Consider the following 16391-nt stretch of genomic DNA (forward strand, 5'->3'; position numbering starts at 1 on the left):
TTGCTTCGTATTAGGGAACCTTCCTCTCTTAGACCGTTTCTTGGACAGATGCATTTACAGCTTTAAAAATCTATGCGTTTGTGTCCAGTCCATTTATGGTTGAAAAAATGAGCTACCTATGCATGGCAGACCTGAATGACACTTCTGCTCTCTCTGTAACAGAGATTCGTGCCTTTTGGGTGCAGTAGGCTTACGGCTTGTTGTAGGGCATTAGGGATGGGAACACTTGCAGGCCTGCATGATGCATTAAGTCTGCTGCAAGGACTGAACATTCCTCACTGTAGAATGTGATGAAAATTTTTCTCAGCTCTCCTGTTCCAAAATGACAAGGTAGAGCCTTATGAAGTAATTTGGGTATTCGTATAGCTTTTTTCAGTAAAATGAAACTTCTTGTTTCCTAGATAAAGCAAAAGGACAGAAAGAATAACTCGGACACGTTATATGAAGTTGTGTGCCTAGAAAGTGAATCGGAAAGGGAGAGAAGAAAAACTACAGCAAGCCCCTCTCTTCGTCTGCCCCAGTCTGGGTCACAGGGCTCGATGATTCCTTCTCCTCCAGAGGATGATGAAGAGGAAGGTAAGAAGTGGATTGTAGGCTTTGTGTACTTCGGAAGAAGGGGCAGTCAGTAAATAACATAGTTATGAAACATGTCGAATCCTTTCCAGTCAGAATCTGGCCTACTGATTTTTATTTTTTTTTCTTGCTTTAATGCTGTGAGTATTCGATAACCAGTATCCCCACATTCCTGGATCAGCCTCTCCCTTGTGTGATACTTCTATGTCTATGCTTTTCTCGAGCCCAGGCCTCATGAAGCTTCCAGTGTGATATATTTGGAACAATGTGAAAAGAGGCTGCTAAAAATTGGGTGTTATCATGTAGCTTTTGCCCCTCCCTGAGCAGCTGTGAACAGATTTGAGAGTAAAAATGAGAAGCTGATATTATTTGGAAATATAAGCAAGCAGCATGTTTTAGTGAAGAGGTGAGTGTAGACATCTGCAATACATAAAACTATACCAGGACCTGCCCAGCTTGAAACTTAATGCATTTTCAAGATCTTTTTTCTGCTCTTTAAAAATTCCCTTAAACCAAAATATGGACTAGTTCTGAGTATATAAACATCTGGCCTTACAGCTCTGAGCTGAAATGTAGATGACTTGAGTTTCTGCTTTTTCACTTTTTCTACTGGCCTTCTATGTGGCCTTGGGTGAATTGTTTCACTTTTGTGCTTTAATTTCCTTTTTTTGGGGGGAAGAGGGGAAGGTTGGTTTGAAAATTAACTCCTTTGCAAAATGTTATTCATTAGCAACCTCTAACCACTATGCTAAACCACAGTGGTATTGTTTTCTAGACCAGGGGAAAAAAAAAAAGTTTGTTTGTTTTTGTTTACTGATACAACTTGCAGCATTGCAAGAGTTTGCTGACAAGTTCAGGTGTCAGTTGAGAAAGCATAGATTTAATGAAAAAGAATGTATTTCCTCAATAATGCAAAACCAATGTTGACTACTGTATCGGTGAAAGGTAGTTTTTGTAGATGATACTTGGCTGTGAGTGTTTAAAAATATCTGGGAGTACATCAGTATTGGTTTCAAAAAGAGTTACTGTCATTATGCTAATCCTCTCCCTCCACTGCATTTTTGAATGCATTTCATTCAAAAAGCTGTTTAATTTAAGCCAAAGAAGTTATCAAAAAGTACTAGCTTTCAAAGTAAAAGTACAAAACAGTTAAAGTAAACTACCTCATGGACTTTCATGGGTCTGCAACAACATGCCAAGTCTGCAGCTGCTCAGTGGAGCCACGTTGATTTTACTGGGTTTTTTGCTTTTATAGTGTTGTAGCTTTTCACATACAGGAAGTTGTGCTCTTTGAGAATTTTTGTAGTCTTCCAAAAGTTTGGGGTAGAATAATAGAATTACATCAGTGGGAAGGGACCTCTGGAGGTCTGTAATCCTGTCTCCCACTCAGTGTGAATCCAGCCAGATAGATTGTTCAAGGCCTTGTCCTGTTGCGTTTTGACCATCTCCAATGGTGGAGTTTCCACAACCTCTCTGGGCCCTTGTATCAGTTTGGCCACCCTCATTGTAAATTCTTTTCCTGATTTTTAACCAGAATTTCATGTGTTGCTGCTTGTCTTCTGTCTCTTGTCACATCACTGCACGCCTCCAAGAAGAGTCTACTTCTGCCTTCTCTGTGTTGAGCGCACAAGCACTGCATCCGCAAATGAGGAGGAGTTCTTGCCACACACTGATACAATTAGGAGAGTAACATTGAAATCTGTAACGGTAGAGTAATGGCTGTTGATCTCACAGCATCTCCTCTGTTCTGTTGGCAGACAATGATGAACCGCTCTTAAGTGGTTCTGGAGATGTTTCCAAAGAGTGTGCAGAAAAAATTCTTGAGACGTGGGGAGAGCTGCTGTCCAAATGGTAAGTGGCAAAATCACATTCTGAAAATTACAGTTCTGAATATTCTCAGTCTGTTTGTTCCTTCTGCTCAGAGTTTTTGTTATTTCCAGAAGCCAGCTGAGATGAGATTAGCATGGATTTAGTCCTCTCTCATCCCCATGACACCCCTTATTCACTGGCTTTGTGTTTTTTGATTTCTTCAGAGGGTGTTTTAAGTACTGTCATTTTTGAGTGCATGTTTAAATACTGTATAGAAATTAACTTATGCTGTGTCTTTAGGTGGTTCTCTCTTCAAATAAATATATTACTTATCTGTGAGTTTCACTGGGATTTTGTTAAAGAAAACCCTAAACTAAGTAGTATAAAGAAAATGCAGCTCTTCCTTTGTCTTTATTTTGTATAGATTACTTCCATTCCTCTTTGTAATTCTGGTGTAGTTCACAGCCAATTTCTCCTGCAGCTGTCATATCTTAGTAACTGTAGCTTAAGAATATGGGAGATTTGTACTTGGATAGTGAAGATGCTTTTCCTCCCTTATCTAAAGGAAGATGGCTCCAGAGCTTGCCAAGAAGGAAGCACATGAGCTCTTCTGTTTTTTTCCTAGAAAATGCCAATTTACAAGAAGAGTGTTTCTTGCCAGTCAAGTTGTTAATGCAACACCTGTCCTCCTTTCACGAAGGATCTTTTATTCATCTTGAAGTAGCCTGAGCAGTTCTAAGAAAGCGATGCTGATTATTGCAAAATTCAGTTTGGTTTTTTGGTTTTTGTTTTTTTTTTTTCCCCCCACAAAGGGGGATGACAGGCACAGCATCAGATTGAGCTCAAATATGCTATGTTTTGACTCTGGCTTTAGTTGTTGCCTTCTGCTTCCTCATGTTACTGAGGAGCTGGGCAAGGGGTGTACAGCAAATCGAAGATCTGAATAGAATACTAGATCTAAGGAGCAGGACAGCAGAGATTAGAATAAGTCAGGCACTTTAGATGATGTGGCCTCTTAGCCAGGATTGTCTTTAAATTAAGGTTATAACAATTTAGCATTATTTTTTATTTTCTGTAACTTATTTGAATAAGTACTTTTACTTCCAGTTTGGTTTTGCACTAATATATTGTGCTAATTTGGTAGGAAGGTGGACATCAGAAATGGACACATTTGTAAGAAGGGGAAGGCTGTGGTAAAATGATACATAATCCCTTTTCCCTCCCGCTCCTAGGCTTATAGAAACATCTTTAACAGATGAGCTCTATGCATCTGCTGCTGTGAGAAAGTTTCTTTCAACTTGAATTTTTTTTGTAATTCTTCCAAGGGCTCAAAGATAATTAAGCCACCTGACTCCCATTGAAAATGTTTTGGCAGCTCTAAGAGGATATGAAGTGCTTCTGTGCTAATGCTGGCAACAACTTTAATATGTGTTAAAGGGCTTTCCTTCTTAACTAAAACCGAGTATTTGGAAGTAATGATCCTTGAGCTTTTAATGTAAGAGGATTGAAAATCATAAAAATCAGAGTTCAGGTAGTTTCATGCTAGTTTTTTAGAATCCTGTAATTAGATTTGTATAGCAATTAAATATGCATTGGTATTTTGTGATTTCTAAATAATACTTGGCTCATATTTCATAACTGCTGAGTCACACGATTTTCTCGTTTCAAAATAGTTTGGAAGAATCTAGTAGTGTCTAGTCTACTAGTGTCTTTTAGTCTGCAGCTTTACAGTTCATGGCTATGTTCATTGGAATTACTGTTGTACTTATTCTGATCCGAGATTAAGGCAAAGCAGTTTTGTAGGCCTTTACAAAGAATGTGATTATTTTGTATATAACAAGTATTTTATATAAATAGTTTTATATATTTATATACTATAAAGGTATAATAAATGCTCTATAAATATATATAAGTCTATAGACATGAATGTATATAGATATAAATGTAACTATTATAAAAATATTATTTTAATTATAGTTGATTTTGTTTAGAGAAAGCAAAGTAAAGGAGGACATTATGGTACTGGGTTCTGTGCAGTATATACTGATTTAAATGTCTGCATTGCTAGTCTCCAGATTACTGTGTTGGAACACTGTAGACTGGAGAAAAGCAACAAGGAGTCCCAGGCTGTGTAAAATTATCATCCACATATCTGTTGGACTGTTAACAAACATTATGAAATACCGGTTTATTGTTAAGAAGATAATGTGATCGATATGACATAAGTTCAGTTTTTTGCCTGGCTTTGTCTATCAGTCCTCTTAATCATTTTACCTAGAAGTTTGTCTTTTAGTAACTGCAGAAAAATTGTAATTTCTTTGATTTAAGGCCTCTGTGTCTTTTGGGGATTTTATGTACAAGCCACAAACGGGCTGTTCAGCTTAACTTTCTGTAACTGCATAAGTTATATGTAGGTTTAGTTTTTACAACTTACAGTGCTGTAATTCATGAGCTGTCACCAGTCTCACTTGAAAAAAATGTTTAGATGGGACTAGCTTGTACAGTGGAAGCTGCTTAAATGCATGGATGTAGTTGGATAACCATGTGAGATTTTTTTATATCTCTGTTTGCCTGCCTTCTCTCCCTCCCTCACCTGGGAGGTTACCTGCCTGCGCAGGTGTAGGAAATCTAGAGAGTGGTATATGCTTCTGCACATTAATTCTCATTTTGGTATAGTTTGAGCTTGGAATCTTACACAGTGTGGTATCTCTCCTCCAGGTCTAGTTTTGCTGGAGTGTCTTGGTTCGTTGAGTGTTTTATAGCATATGTTTGTATTATATTTAAATTTAATGGGAATCAAGGAAATAGTTTGGAAAGTGCTTCTCCAAATCTGTTTTATTTCATAACTTGAATTTCACTTACTCTGGCAACATATGGACTGTCTTGAAATTCCTGTCATTTGACATGTTTGATGTTACACATCAGTTGTTGCTCATGTACTCGTTTGTTTGTACTTGGATAATAGTAACGATGCCTTCACCTACACCCAGGCACCTCAATTTGAGCGTGAGGCCAAAGACGTTGTCAGCGTTGGTGAGAAGTGGTGTCCCCGAGGCCCTAAGAGGAGAAGTGTGGCAGCTGCTGGCAGGGTGTCATAATAACGATCACCTGGTGGAGAAGTACCGAATTCTCATCACAAAGGTAGAGTGCTTTTTTTTTTTTTAATCTTTTTTCCTCCCTGTACATTAAGGAATGGAAATACAGAGACTTCTGAGTGTGTACCCTCTTGCTTAAAGGATCCTGAGTGTATCTGAATATAGTGTATGAACTAGCGAGTATAATTCAATCCTCTCTCCAACAAAAAAACCTAACATGCAGTGCTAGTTGTGGCATGATCTGTACTTAGAGTGCTTACTTTTTAATAGTCCTCCTTCTGTTTCACTCAGATGAGTTCTGAGTTAGTTTGTCAAAAATTAGTATTCTATTAATTGCTTTCATAATTGACAGAGATTCAGGCAGCTCATTTCCTTTGCTTGTTTGGCTGTCCTGAATGAAAGCTGAATTCTGCTGTATTGTCTTAACATTTATGCTAAAAATCCAACGCTAGTTGAAATCACAGCCTTTTTTTGATAGAAAAACTAGAATACTTTGGACATTTTTGCACAAGACGGCAGTTTTTTAACTTCTCATCTTGAATGCTGACCTCAGTAACATAGGAAAAGAAAATAAGAATCATATATACAGACATCATTCGGTGTTTCTCAGAGTTCTGGAGTAACAAATGGGTCACAAAATGAAATGTCTCCTCCTTATCCAGAGAACGGATGTGTTCATTTGAATATGACCATTATCTGTATAGATACATTGTATTTTACTGCTTTCATCAAACATGCAAGTCTAGAGGGACTATATTAGAAATTATTAATGATGCAACTTCAGTACAAATATAACAAATTAATTATTCACCAGTTAAAAAAGCAAAACAACTGAATCAGCCTTTGTATATCTATGTTCTGATGGTACAGATTCGCAAGGAGAAATTAAAGAACTTATTCTGAGGGCAAGAGGGCTTCTGAAATTAAACTTGGTTTGTGCTGGAATCATGCAGGAAGGATCCTACGTGATTTGAATGAATCATGTTGGATTAGCTAAAAATGTTCTGCCATAAGTACTTTCACACACTTATTGAATATAGAAGAAACTTGATCTGAATTCCTTAATATTGGTACATGCATTGTAGAGCTATAACTTGGATTTTATGGTGAATAAATCCTACAAATAATGTGGAGGTTGAGTGCTCTGGCAAGGAGCGTATCACAGTTACTCCTGTTGTGTTATTTTAATTGCCTAGTGAGTAGTTGACAGCATCACTTGTTTCTCTGTTTCAATGTTTTGGTATCAGAATGGGAAAGATGATCTCTTTGTGGCACAGTTGGTGACACGTACTGCTACTATTTTTTTGAGCTAGAAAGGAATCTTGTAACATTTCACTTTTAAATCTGTGAAACCTTTCCGCTCATTTACATTTGGCAGAGACAGAGGAAATAACCTGGGTCTAGCGTGCTGGGAGCATCTCTAGAGTCCAAGTAAAAGGGAGAGTAGGCTGATCCAGCACTGTGTTCTGCAGCAGAAGGACTGACTATACCTGTACTGGCCATTCAGCATGGAAACTAAGGAATTAAACAATGAAAGAAAATGAGTACTGAATGACCATTTTCAGGCTCCACTGTAGTCATATGGGGTCTGTAGTATACTACCAGCATGCTACAATAATCAGCTCGAGGAAATGAAAATGAAGTCTCCTTTATTCTGGAAGTGCCGTATTAGAACATTGTTGAGGCTGTTTGCCTTATTGTGACTTAAATGTAGATTGCATGAAAATGGGCTGTGACTGTTTCTGTAGAATGGACAAAGATCGGTGCTTTGAGAGCAGAAGTATCTGGTTGGGTCACAGTGGAACTGTGATTTCTTCAATCTGCAGGCAGTGGAAGAAGCATAAGATTTCAAAAAAGGTTATCAGTGGCTGTGTGGAAGTACTAAAGATGTGAATAGGCGAAGAATGCAAAGGTGGTTTGGGAGGCTGATGAGAGCATGAACTCAAGACCCAGGAAGATAATGTTTGCAGACCTGTCATATATAGTATATGCTAACAGTATAATAATGCTGGATTGCACTTTGGCTTTCGCTTTTTATTTTCATGCCTTTCACGGAGTATTTGACAATTTTGTAGTTCTAATGTGACTAATTCTTACTGCTCTGAAAATAGCAGCTCAGTTACAGTCAATATGCAGCAGTGCACAGGAGTAAACATGTCTGGGGGAAAAAAAAATTGTTAATTATTTGAAGGCAAGGGTTCCTTATAATACATTGCTTTACCATCCTTGTAATGCGTCGCCATGTTTTGCATGTCACTAATACAAATTATTCTCTGGCAAGTGTGCAATTATTTGCATTACCATGCATTGAAAATGGTATATCTGAGAATAACTGCTGTGGCATAGTGCAGGAGCACAAGGAGTTGATGTAAAACCTTTGCTCTTCAGTGCAAGTAGGAGATGCAGTAAGCCTGTTTGAGTACTCATAATCCAGTGCCCCTTCTCTCTTAATGTTGACCTCTATTCCTGTAGCTGCATTTGATTTCTGTCAGGCTTTTCGTGACCCCATGCGGCAGCACAGTCCCAAATTAATAAGGATCTGTGTTGACAGCTGCTTCAAAAGCTTCTGGCCTCTTTCAGGGATTTTTTTTTTTTTTTTTTTTTTTTTTCCCCTTCTGTGCAGGGTGTTGGATGCAGGTGCCCCAGTATTTCTTCTGGTGTTTGCTTTCCTGTGCAGTCCTGGCCCCTGGTGCTTGGCAAATCTGTGGTTTTTGCTTTCTTTTGCAAATTAACTGCTGCAAGGATAGTTTTGTTGCTTATTGTTGACGTATGGCTACTGAATGATTGAAAAGGAAATGTCTTCTGTTGTGTTCTATGAGTGAAGGCTGTGTCTAGGTTTCTTCTTGAATCTGACTTGTGCATTAAAAAAGGCATTGAAACCGTGTCGCAAGGTGTGCTGGTTGCGTTCTAGTCATCGTGACAGTATTTATTAATTATTTGCTCCTTATTTCTTTGATAAACATTAGCTGGGGTTTTCTACTCTGTGCTTTTGTTATTGCGATAGTGTCTAAGTTTCACCATTGTGGTGCTTCCACAAATTACTTGTGAGAATTTGCACACCGTCTGTGTGCAGTAATAAAGCTTTTAGCAACTCCAGATTGCTGTGCTCATGGTGGGGAGTGTGGATGAAAGCCAGCCCAATGAATTAAGGTCGTGTCCCTACTGGGGACAGAAAGCAAACTCTAGGTAAAACGATGTAGACAATCCCTTTGAGAGGCATCTGTTCCTGGTAGGACTTTGGCAATCCTGGTTACGGCTGTTAATCTTCAGGCTTCCAGCCACTGAAAGGTAGGAGAAGAGACATGGGGACTCGCTCCTGACATTAATGGACACCTGCAGGAAAAATACTTCATGTTTTTGACAGTCAGAGGTGGATGGAAAGTATTGTTGAGTAGAAAACTTGTAAAGCTAGCCACACAGGTTAAAAAAAAAAAAAAAATCATGATACAAAGCAAAATAGACAATAGCCACTTTTCAGACAAGGTTTTTTAAAAAGGATTAATACGACTACTGAATCTCTCAGATCAGTGGTGATCTCTCAGTGGAGAAGTACTTCATAATACCAAAATTTTAAGAGTCTGACATTTACAATATTGAGGAGAAAATAAAAGCTTTTGGATATAGGTCTGTGTGGGAGGAAATAATGTCGAAAGGAAAAATCCATGAACTGTTGTACCAGATAAATACACTATATTAAGAAAATTACGACGTGAGGGGGACATCTTGTGGCACAAAAAAAAAAAAAAAAAAATTCAGTGGCAGGAGGAGTATCCTGGAATGTTACCCGGGGTCAGCATTTCTGGTAGAAATTCTAGGCCTGGTAAGAGGTGAATTTGTCCCAGTTTTTCTTATAGCAGGACTCTTGCTACGCACTTTCTCATCTTCCCACTTTTTTGGCTCCATGAGCAGAGGATTACAGTACACAAAAGTTCTACCAAATATAATCCTCTGTCTTGGTGCAAATGATACTAGTTTTTAATGAAGAAATAGATTAAAATGTCACTACCATTATTTGACTGAATGTGTTGCTTCATCAGCGGCATAAAATGTGGCAGTACTTTAGCTGTGGGTGGCTAACATTTATTTTCCACTTTGTATGACAATCACATTTCCATATGTTCATATAAATTAAGAAGAATACATTTGATTTTCAGGACTACAAAGGGCCACGATTGTGCATGATCAACTGAGATTAAACCTAACATATATCTGTGAATCACAGAAGGTATAAGTAGTATGACATAGTCTTGGTGTCAGTGTGCCTGAACCTCTAGATCCCTTGGTTGATTAGTTTTGATCACGTGGTGGTAGAAGTTTAATTATCTTTTACAAGCAGTAGTTTTCCCAAGAGTTCTCGTTGTAACTTTGAATGATTTCTTGAATACCTTTTAATAATCTTAGATGAGGTTGTATTGTGTCGCTGTGTAGAGTGGGAGAAGTCTCTACAACACAGAAATATTTTCAGTCTCTCACCAACCTCAGCCACCTGAACCACACATTTTAATGTCATTTAGAAGTGGTTCTTCTCGGTCGGCTGGTTGTGCACTTGACCAGAGAGCTGGGGTAGCAGGCAGGTGGATCTCCAGCCCAGTTACCTTCCAGTTGCAATTTACTCCCTTTGTTGGCCACTTCGGTCTGGCTTCTGGTGCAGGGGTGCTTGAGAGAATTAACTTGAGATATTGCTGGTTTGGGTTTGGGTGTTTTAAGCAAGCAGGAGTAAGTCGGCATGAACTTTGAATAGAATTACTACTCTCAGCTTTGGAGAAACAATAGAATGTCAGTTAAAGGAAAAAACAGATCTGTGTCTTCTACAGAAATACCTGTCAGCTGCATAGGAGTTAAGCTTATACTTTTAATAAAAATCTAAACACTGAGGAGTTTTTGATTTGGTGGTGCATCTTTTGTTTTGAAATTTCAGCAACCAGATGTTGTTTTGGTCAGTCTCACAATTTCCGATACTACCTTGTTTTTATATATCTGAGATATATTTAAGGTTCAATGTATGGTGTTTTCTTAAAGATGTTTATAATGTGTCTATTCATGTCTAAGGATCCAGAAATACTATGTGAATCAATTGGTATGTAAATCATTCTCTGCTTTGGAAAGCTAGGAAATAATTTCTCCAGCAGTAATTCAATCATAGCTTGTTTTTTGTATAACCACAATACCCTTGCCTAAATTTAATTCAAAGTTTATGTTTCCTAGCTACAGTTCTAGTACTTCAATTGCCATGAGTAGAAATGCCATAAATTATAACAAAAATTAAGGACAATAGTAAAAGGATCTTTTTTGGGGTAAAGATAGGGTGGGAAAACCAAGTTTTTGTTTTCAGGCTTTTGCACAAGACTAACTAAGAATCTGCCAAGTCATGCTGTTGTCCGGCACAGATTTTTGACCAATACAAGAGTATCATAAGATGTTTTTCTTCTACTTACAGGTTAGCTAAAATCCCGAGCTAGCGTGATTGCAGTGTGATTGCTTTCAGATCTATCCCTTTGGCTGCAATTCATTTTCTGTTAGGTATCCCACAGAATAACGAACGTTTAGCTTAGGTTAATCGAAACCTTGGGTTTGTTGGTATCAGTTGAATTCAGTGTGTGGATTTAGGCTCGTAAGGATGCCAGCTGCACGCTTTCATTTTTGACAAGAGGACTTTAATCGCTGAAGAGCCTCACCTTGGTCTCTTACTGGTTTGATCAGTTCAAAGACCACTTCCCATAGCAGTGGGCCTGTCCTAAGCTGTGGCGGTGGAGCAGTCTGGTATCCGGGTCAGAGAATGAGCTTCCACATACCATGGGAATGTGTGTTCCAGCATGTCGAGTGAGTAAAACGCTCTTGACAGACAACAAGATACGAGTATCCTATGGTGACATCTTTGCCTTGTATGCATTGAAGAGATTTTGCTGGTTAAATATGCGTGATGGTATTAGCTTATGGTGTGAATACAAGTTTAAGTGCTATGTTGTGAATCTCTTGCGTGTTTGCTCTCTGGAATGTCATTGGGTTTTCTCGTCTGTCTAGTTTGGCGTAGGCTGTCTGGGGACTGTCACGGACAGTGATGCCTTTGGGTTTTGCATATACGTATGCAGGAGGTGCTTCCCTGCCTGGAGCAACATCTGGATTACTGGTGGGACACAGTTCTCGGCTCTGCCCTTGGTTTCAGGTGTCTCCTAAGCAACACAAACTACACCTGGGAAAGGCACGGTTACTCCAGACTAAGCATTTCCCCAAAAGGGCTCCCCAAAAGCTTTAAATGACGGCTAAACGTTTGAATTCACGCCCTTGCTTGGACGGCTGTCATCTGCCGTGCAGAGGGGTGCTGCGAGGAGGCGCAGGGGTGTGCGGCGGTGTCTGTCTGTCTGTCCGTAGGACCGGGGCGTGGGTGTGTGTCTGGCTGCAGGACCAGGGTGTGCACGGCAAGAGCCCGCTGCCGCCGCTGGCCAGTGTGGAGCGCGGAGACCCGCTCGTTTTCCCGGCGGCTGCGGGGTCGCGCCGGGTGAGGCACCTACCGCCGCCGCCCGCCCCGGCATCGGCGTGCCGAGCGCCTTGCGAGCGGAAACCCGCGTTTCCGAGGCTGCGGCCGGCGGAGCGGGGCGGGCGGCGGCGGCCGGCGCTGCCCAGGCTCCCCCTCCCCACCCCCGGCCGCCCGGGGCCGGGCCCGGCGCTGGGGCGGGCCGAGGGAGCGGCCGGGGGGCTGCGGCCCCGCTCCCCGCCGGGTCCCCGCCGGCGCCGCGCCCTCCTCCGCGCTCCTGCCCGCCTCCCTCCCCTTCCTCCCCGCCGTCCCCTCCCCCCGGCTCCGCATCGCCGCGGCCGGAGCACACGCCGCCCGTGCCGGCGCTCGGCCGAGGATGCTCCCGGGCTTTTGTTCCCCTGCGGCAGGTAGGAGCCGGGGCGGCGGGGCAGGGCCGCGGGCCGGGCCGGGCGGGGGGCGGCTGGGGGGCGGCGGCGGGGGCCGGAGCGGCGCGGTCCGGGAGAGGCGGCGAACAAAAGCGTCGTGCAAAATGGAGCCAGGAGAGGAGGGCTGGACCCCCTCCCCGCCGCGCATCCCTCCGCCTGCATGGCCGGCGGCAGGAATTTCGGGGAGGCCGCCTCGCCCGGAAAGCCTCCCCGCGCTGCCCGCCGGCCGGAGCCCGGCGCCCCGCGCCGAGGGCGTGGGGAAGGGACGGGGGGAAGGAGGCGCAGCGGGAGCCTGGCGGGGAGCGGGGGCAGGCGGCGGCGGGGAAGCGCTGAGCAGGGCGTGGGGAAGGAGGGGGGGTGATGGAGGTGGTAGCGCGGGGGGAGAGGCGGTTCTGTAAAACACTTTCCCCTTCTCTTCTGTCAGCCTTTGGGAGGACTCGCGTCCTGACTCAGTGAAGGTTCCTTCTCCCTCTGCCCCCAGCCCCTCATCCCTCCTCGGCGAGGCAGCCCACCCAGGAGGGCTTTAATATCAGCCCTCTCCCGTGTGCGTGTGTGAAGTTGCTGACATGACTGCTGCTGGGTCCCGGTGCACCAGTAGCGGCGGGGAGCCGGATTTAAAGGGGAATTGTGCTGCAGACAATGCACAGCAGCAGCATCTGGAGCAGCCCTGGGGACCGGAGCTCCGGTTTTGACATTGCTACACACACAGCACCAGCCGCAATGACAGCAGCTGCCTGGAGTGGCTGCAGGCAGCAGGCAGGAGCATGAAGTAAAGAGATCACTGCAGTGCTCAAGATGAACTCCTCTTTGGTTGGCAACCAGAGTGGCCGGCCGTTCTGTCTCCTGGCCATTAGCTATTTGGAGACCATCAATTTTTGCCTCCTGGAAGTGGTTATTATTGTGTTCCTCATGGTGCTGATTATTTCAGGCAACATTATTGTGATATTTGTCTTTCACTGTGCACCTCTGCTGAACCACCACACCACCAGCTACTTCATACAGACTATGGCGTATGCTGACCTCCTGGTGGGCGTGAGCTGTCTGGTGCCTTCTTTGTCTCTGCTGCACTATCCTATTGTTTTAAGTGAGTCCTTGGTTTGCCAAATCTTTGGTTATGTGGTATCGGTGCTGAAGAGCGTCTCCATGGCCTCTTTGGCATGCATTAGTATTGACAGATACATTGCCATCACAAAGCCGCTGACCTACAACACACTGGTTACCCCATGGAGACTTCGAATCTGCATACTGATCATTTGGCTGTACTCCTGCCTGGTCTTCTTACCCTCCTTTCACTGGGGAAAGCCTGGATATCACGGGGATGTGTTTCAGTGGTGTGCCAATTCCTGGAACACCGATCCCTATTTTACCCTTTTCATCGTGGTGATGCTCTATGCCCCGGCTGCTTTCATCGTCTGCTTCACTTACTTCAACATCTTCCGCATCTGCCAGCAGCACACCAAGGAGATCAACGAGAGGCGAGTGCGCTTCAGCTCTCAGGATGGGGAGGCTGGGGAGGCACAGCCTTGCCCGGACAAGCGCTATGCCATGGTTCTTTTCCGCATCACCAGTGTCTTCTACATCCTCTGGTTGCCCTACATAATCTATTTTCTGCTGGAGAGCTCCAATGTCTATAGTAACCGCGTTGCATCCTTCTTGACCACTTGGCTTGCCATTAGCAACAGTTTCTGCAACTGTGTCATTTACAGTCTCTCCAACAGTGTCTTTCAGAAGGGGCTTAAGCGTCTCTCGGGGGCTATTTGTGCCTCTTGCGCTAGACAGAGGGTAGCTAAGGACTCCTCTACCTCTAGGAGCAAAAGATCTTCCAATGGATGTCATGTCTAAGACGCCTATCAGCTGGACTGGGAAGTGCAGGGACAATACCGTAAATTGCAAAATAAGTTAAATATGATTTTAAGATGTCCAGATTTGCAAAAAGGTTTCTGAGAAATGCTGCTGACGTAGAAGAATCAGGAGCACATATCATTGTGATTTCACTTTAAGAAATTATTGCTGTGGAGGAGGCTGTGGAGTTTCACCTCCATATTCACTTTTAAGAATAAAGCTGTATCTTGACACTTACCTCTCCAGCTGGTGTGACTGAATGGAGTGGGTGTCTGAGCGCTTCGGCAAAATGTAGTCTTTCTTACAGCTTTACGAGGTTCTTTCGAGATTCGTGCTTCACATGTAAATGATAGATCTGAAGTGGAAATGTCACAGTATATGGTATATTACAGGGATTTTTTAATATATGCCAAAGTATATTGACACGGTGTTCCAGCATCATAACAGAAGGGGCCAAACAATTTGTTTTCAGTGCTACCTAGGTAGGACTTCTAGAACAGTAGTGAACAATGTGAACATTTTAGTGTGAACTTAAAGTCTTATTGAGCCATGGGTGCAGCAATGTGATCTGAACAGTTGTATGCTTAGGAGGACTGATCTGGCTCCTGTGCCCTGTTTCTCTGGTAGGATGCATGTATGTGATCGGAGTACGGCATCTGCATTTTCCTGTTTGTTGTGAAGTAAGAAGAAAAAAAAACTTGGATCAGACCAAATTTAGCAGTTAAATAAAATGTGTTTTGATAAGCTAAGAGAAAATACATGTCGCTTTATGATACCAGAATTGTGGCAGCCACTCGAGGATGATGCCAACATGTGAAAATTATGCTCAAACCAGTGGAGAAATGCCACAGTTTTGTATGTGGAAATTTTCTCAAGAAGAACTTTAAAAATAACATGTCCCCTTTTTTTTTAATCTAAATTCTTCTGATATTTTACATACTAGAACTTAAGGGGAAAGGAAAGAAAACAATTGTCTTCTAAACAGCTAAGGGAACTATGTTGTAAATTTAACTGTAGTATTTGAGTTATTCATAAGTGCACAGAGCTAAATCAGAGACATTTTTCTTTAGCCTTCCTGGGATTAAAGATGGTTCGAATATAGAAGGAGCTAAATCCTGTTGGCAAACGCGTATCTAACTGGTCAAACAAAGTCAGTATCTGAGAAACAAAATCTCATTGACCACAGCTTTTTCAAGCTAGCTTAGTTTAAATATTTTTGTGTCCTGTAATGCTGTTAAGAAGGCACCGTGGCCCTCAAATTGATTAGTTTTCCTAAAGAATATCCTTGGCTTTTTACTGATGCCATATTGGAAAATGAAAGTGAACCATGTATTTCTGTAATAATGGATTACAGTCTGCATCATCTTATCTCACCCTATGCCTGGTACAGGGATATCCCCCGCCACACCTCTGGTCTGAGAGCAGGTTATATACCATGACAGTTCGCTTCCTTCGTTGTGCTTCCAGTCGGGGCATTGGACTGCTGTGAACCTGGGGAATTCTGTGAGCTTGTGTGTTACAGTTGGTGTGTACTGTTTGTTAGTCATAGTGGGAATGAAAAAATATTAGGGAAAAGTAATTTGCTTTTTTTTAGAATTGGGGTAATTCTCTTGGCCAAAGGGAAGACTCTGTATTTTTGTTAAATGGTTTCAGGTCTCCTGTTGTTATAGATCAAGATCATCCTCTTTTTAGTACTCTACCCTGTCCCTCCTGCAAGCATGCACGTACCCTCCTCTCTGGTCTGCTGTGAGCCCTGGCCTCTCGTCGTCCGTGCTTTTCCCTGGAGGATAACAGCTTGTGTCTCTGTCCTGTGTTTGCACGTGCAGCGATTGCTACAGACCACCCTGCTTGCTGCCCATCCACATTTACTCCAGTACAGTCTTGTGAGGCTGCCAGTGAGGAAACAGTGAAGAAAAGAGAGAGCAGCGGGATGAAGCACTCCTGGCATGGCTTGCACTTGTCAGCACTCCTTGCTGATAGACATGAGTTCCTCTTACGGATATGTGCGTGTACCTGTTCCTGGGGAGGATGAGGCAGAACCCCCTGCTAGTGCTGCCTAGTTTTGGTTTCAGAGCCCTGTTGCAAAGCATGTTTAAGTCATATCTTGGTCTCCTTTCAAGGTATTTCATCAATAGTCCAAACCTCTCAAGATAAACTTCCTCCTTAGTTCATCTA

General features: G+C 42.7%; 3 protein-coding genes across 4 annotated transcripts in view; 2 read left to right on the forward strand and 1 right to left on the reverse strand.

The window, feature by feature from the left end:
• PDCL (phosducin like) overlaps positions 1-12593 on the reverse strand; it is a 96686-nt gene extending 84093 nt beyond the window's left edge. The window contains exon 1 of the mRNA XM_075520151.1: positions 12588-12593. The gene's annotated coding sequence lies outside the window, so the exon portion shown is untranslated. The remainder of the gene's footprint in view (positions 1-12587) is intronic.
• Positions 1-16391, forward strand: part of RABGAP1 (RAB GTPase activating protein 1) — a 69475-nt gene that overhangs the window by 19833 nt on the left and 33251 nt on the right. The window contains exons 10-12 of the mRNA XM_075520128.1: positions 402-576; positions 2331-2424; positions 5373-5523. Coding sequence (XP_075376243.1) covers positions 402-576; positions 2331-2424; positions 5373-5523 — 420 coding nt within the window. The remainder of the gene's footprint in view (positions 1-401; positions 577-2330; positions 2425-5372; positions 5524-16391) is intronic.
• Positions 12261-15034, forward strand: GPR21 (G protein-coupled receptor 21). 2 transcript variants are annotated; one of them, XM_075520145.1, is made up of 2 exons: positions 12261-12356; positions 12799-15034. In XM_075520145.1, exon 2 carries the CDS (start codon positions 13170-13172, stop codon positions 14214-14216), a length of 1047 nt encoding a protein of 348 aa, XP_075376260.1. In that variant the 5' UTR covers positions 12261-12356; positions 12799-13169; the 3' UTR covers positions 14217-15034. The 2 variants fall into 2 exon arrangements, with proteins under 2 accessions (XP_075376260.1, XP_075376261.1); XM_075520146.1 differs by having other exon boundaries at positions 12290-12356; positions 12856-15034.

Source organism: Mycteria americana, chromosome 17 (assembly GCF_035582795.1).
Source record: "Mycteria americana isolate JAX WOST 10 ecotype Jacksonville Zoo and Gardens chromosome 17, USCA_MyAme_1.0, whole genome shotgun sequence".
NCBI lineage: Eukaryota > Metazoa > Chordata > Aves > Ciconiiformes > Ciconiidae > Mycteria > Mycteria americana.

What these genes read in the sequence shown, in the direction of transcription:
- GPR21 (XM_075520145.1), top strand. Translation starts at nt 13,170, where the DNA reads ATGAACTCCTCTTTGGTTGGCAACCAGAGTGGCCGGCCGTTCTGTCTC.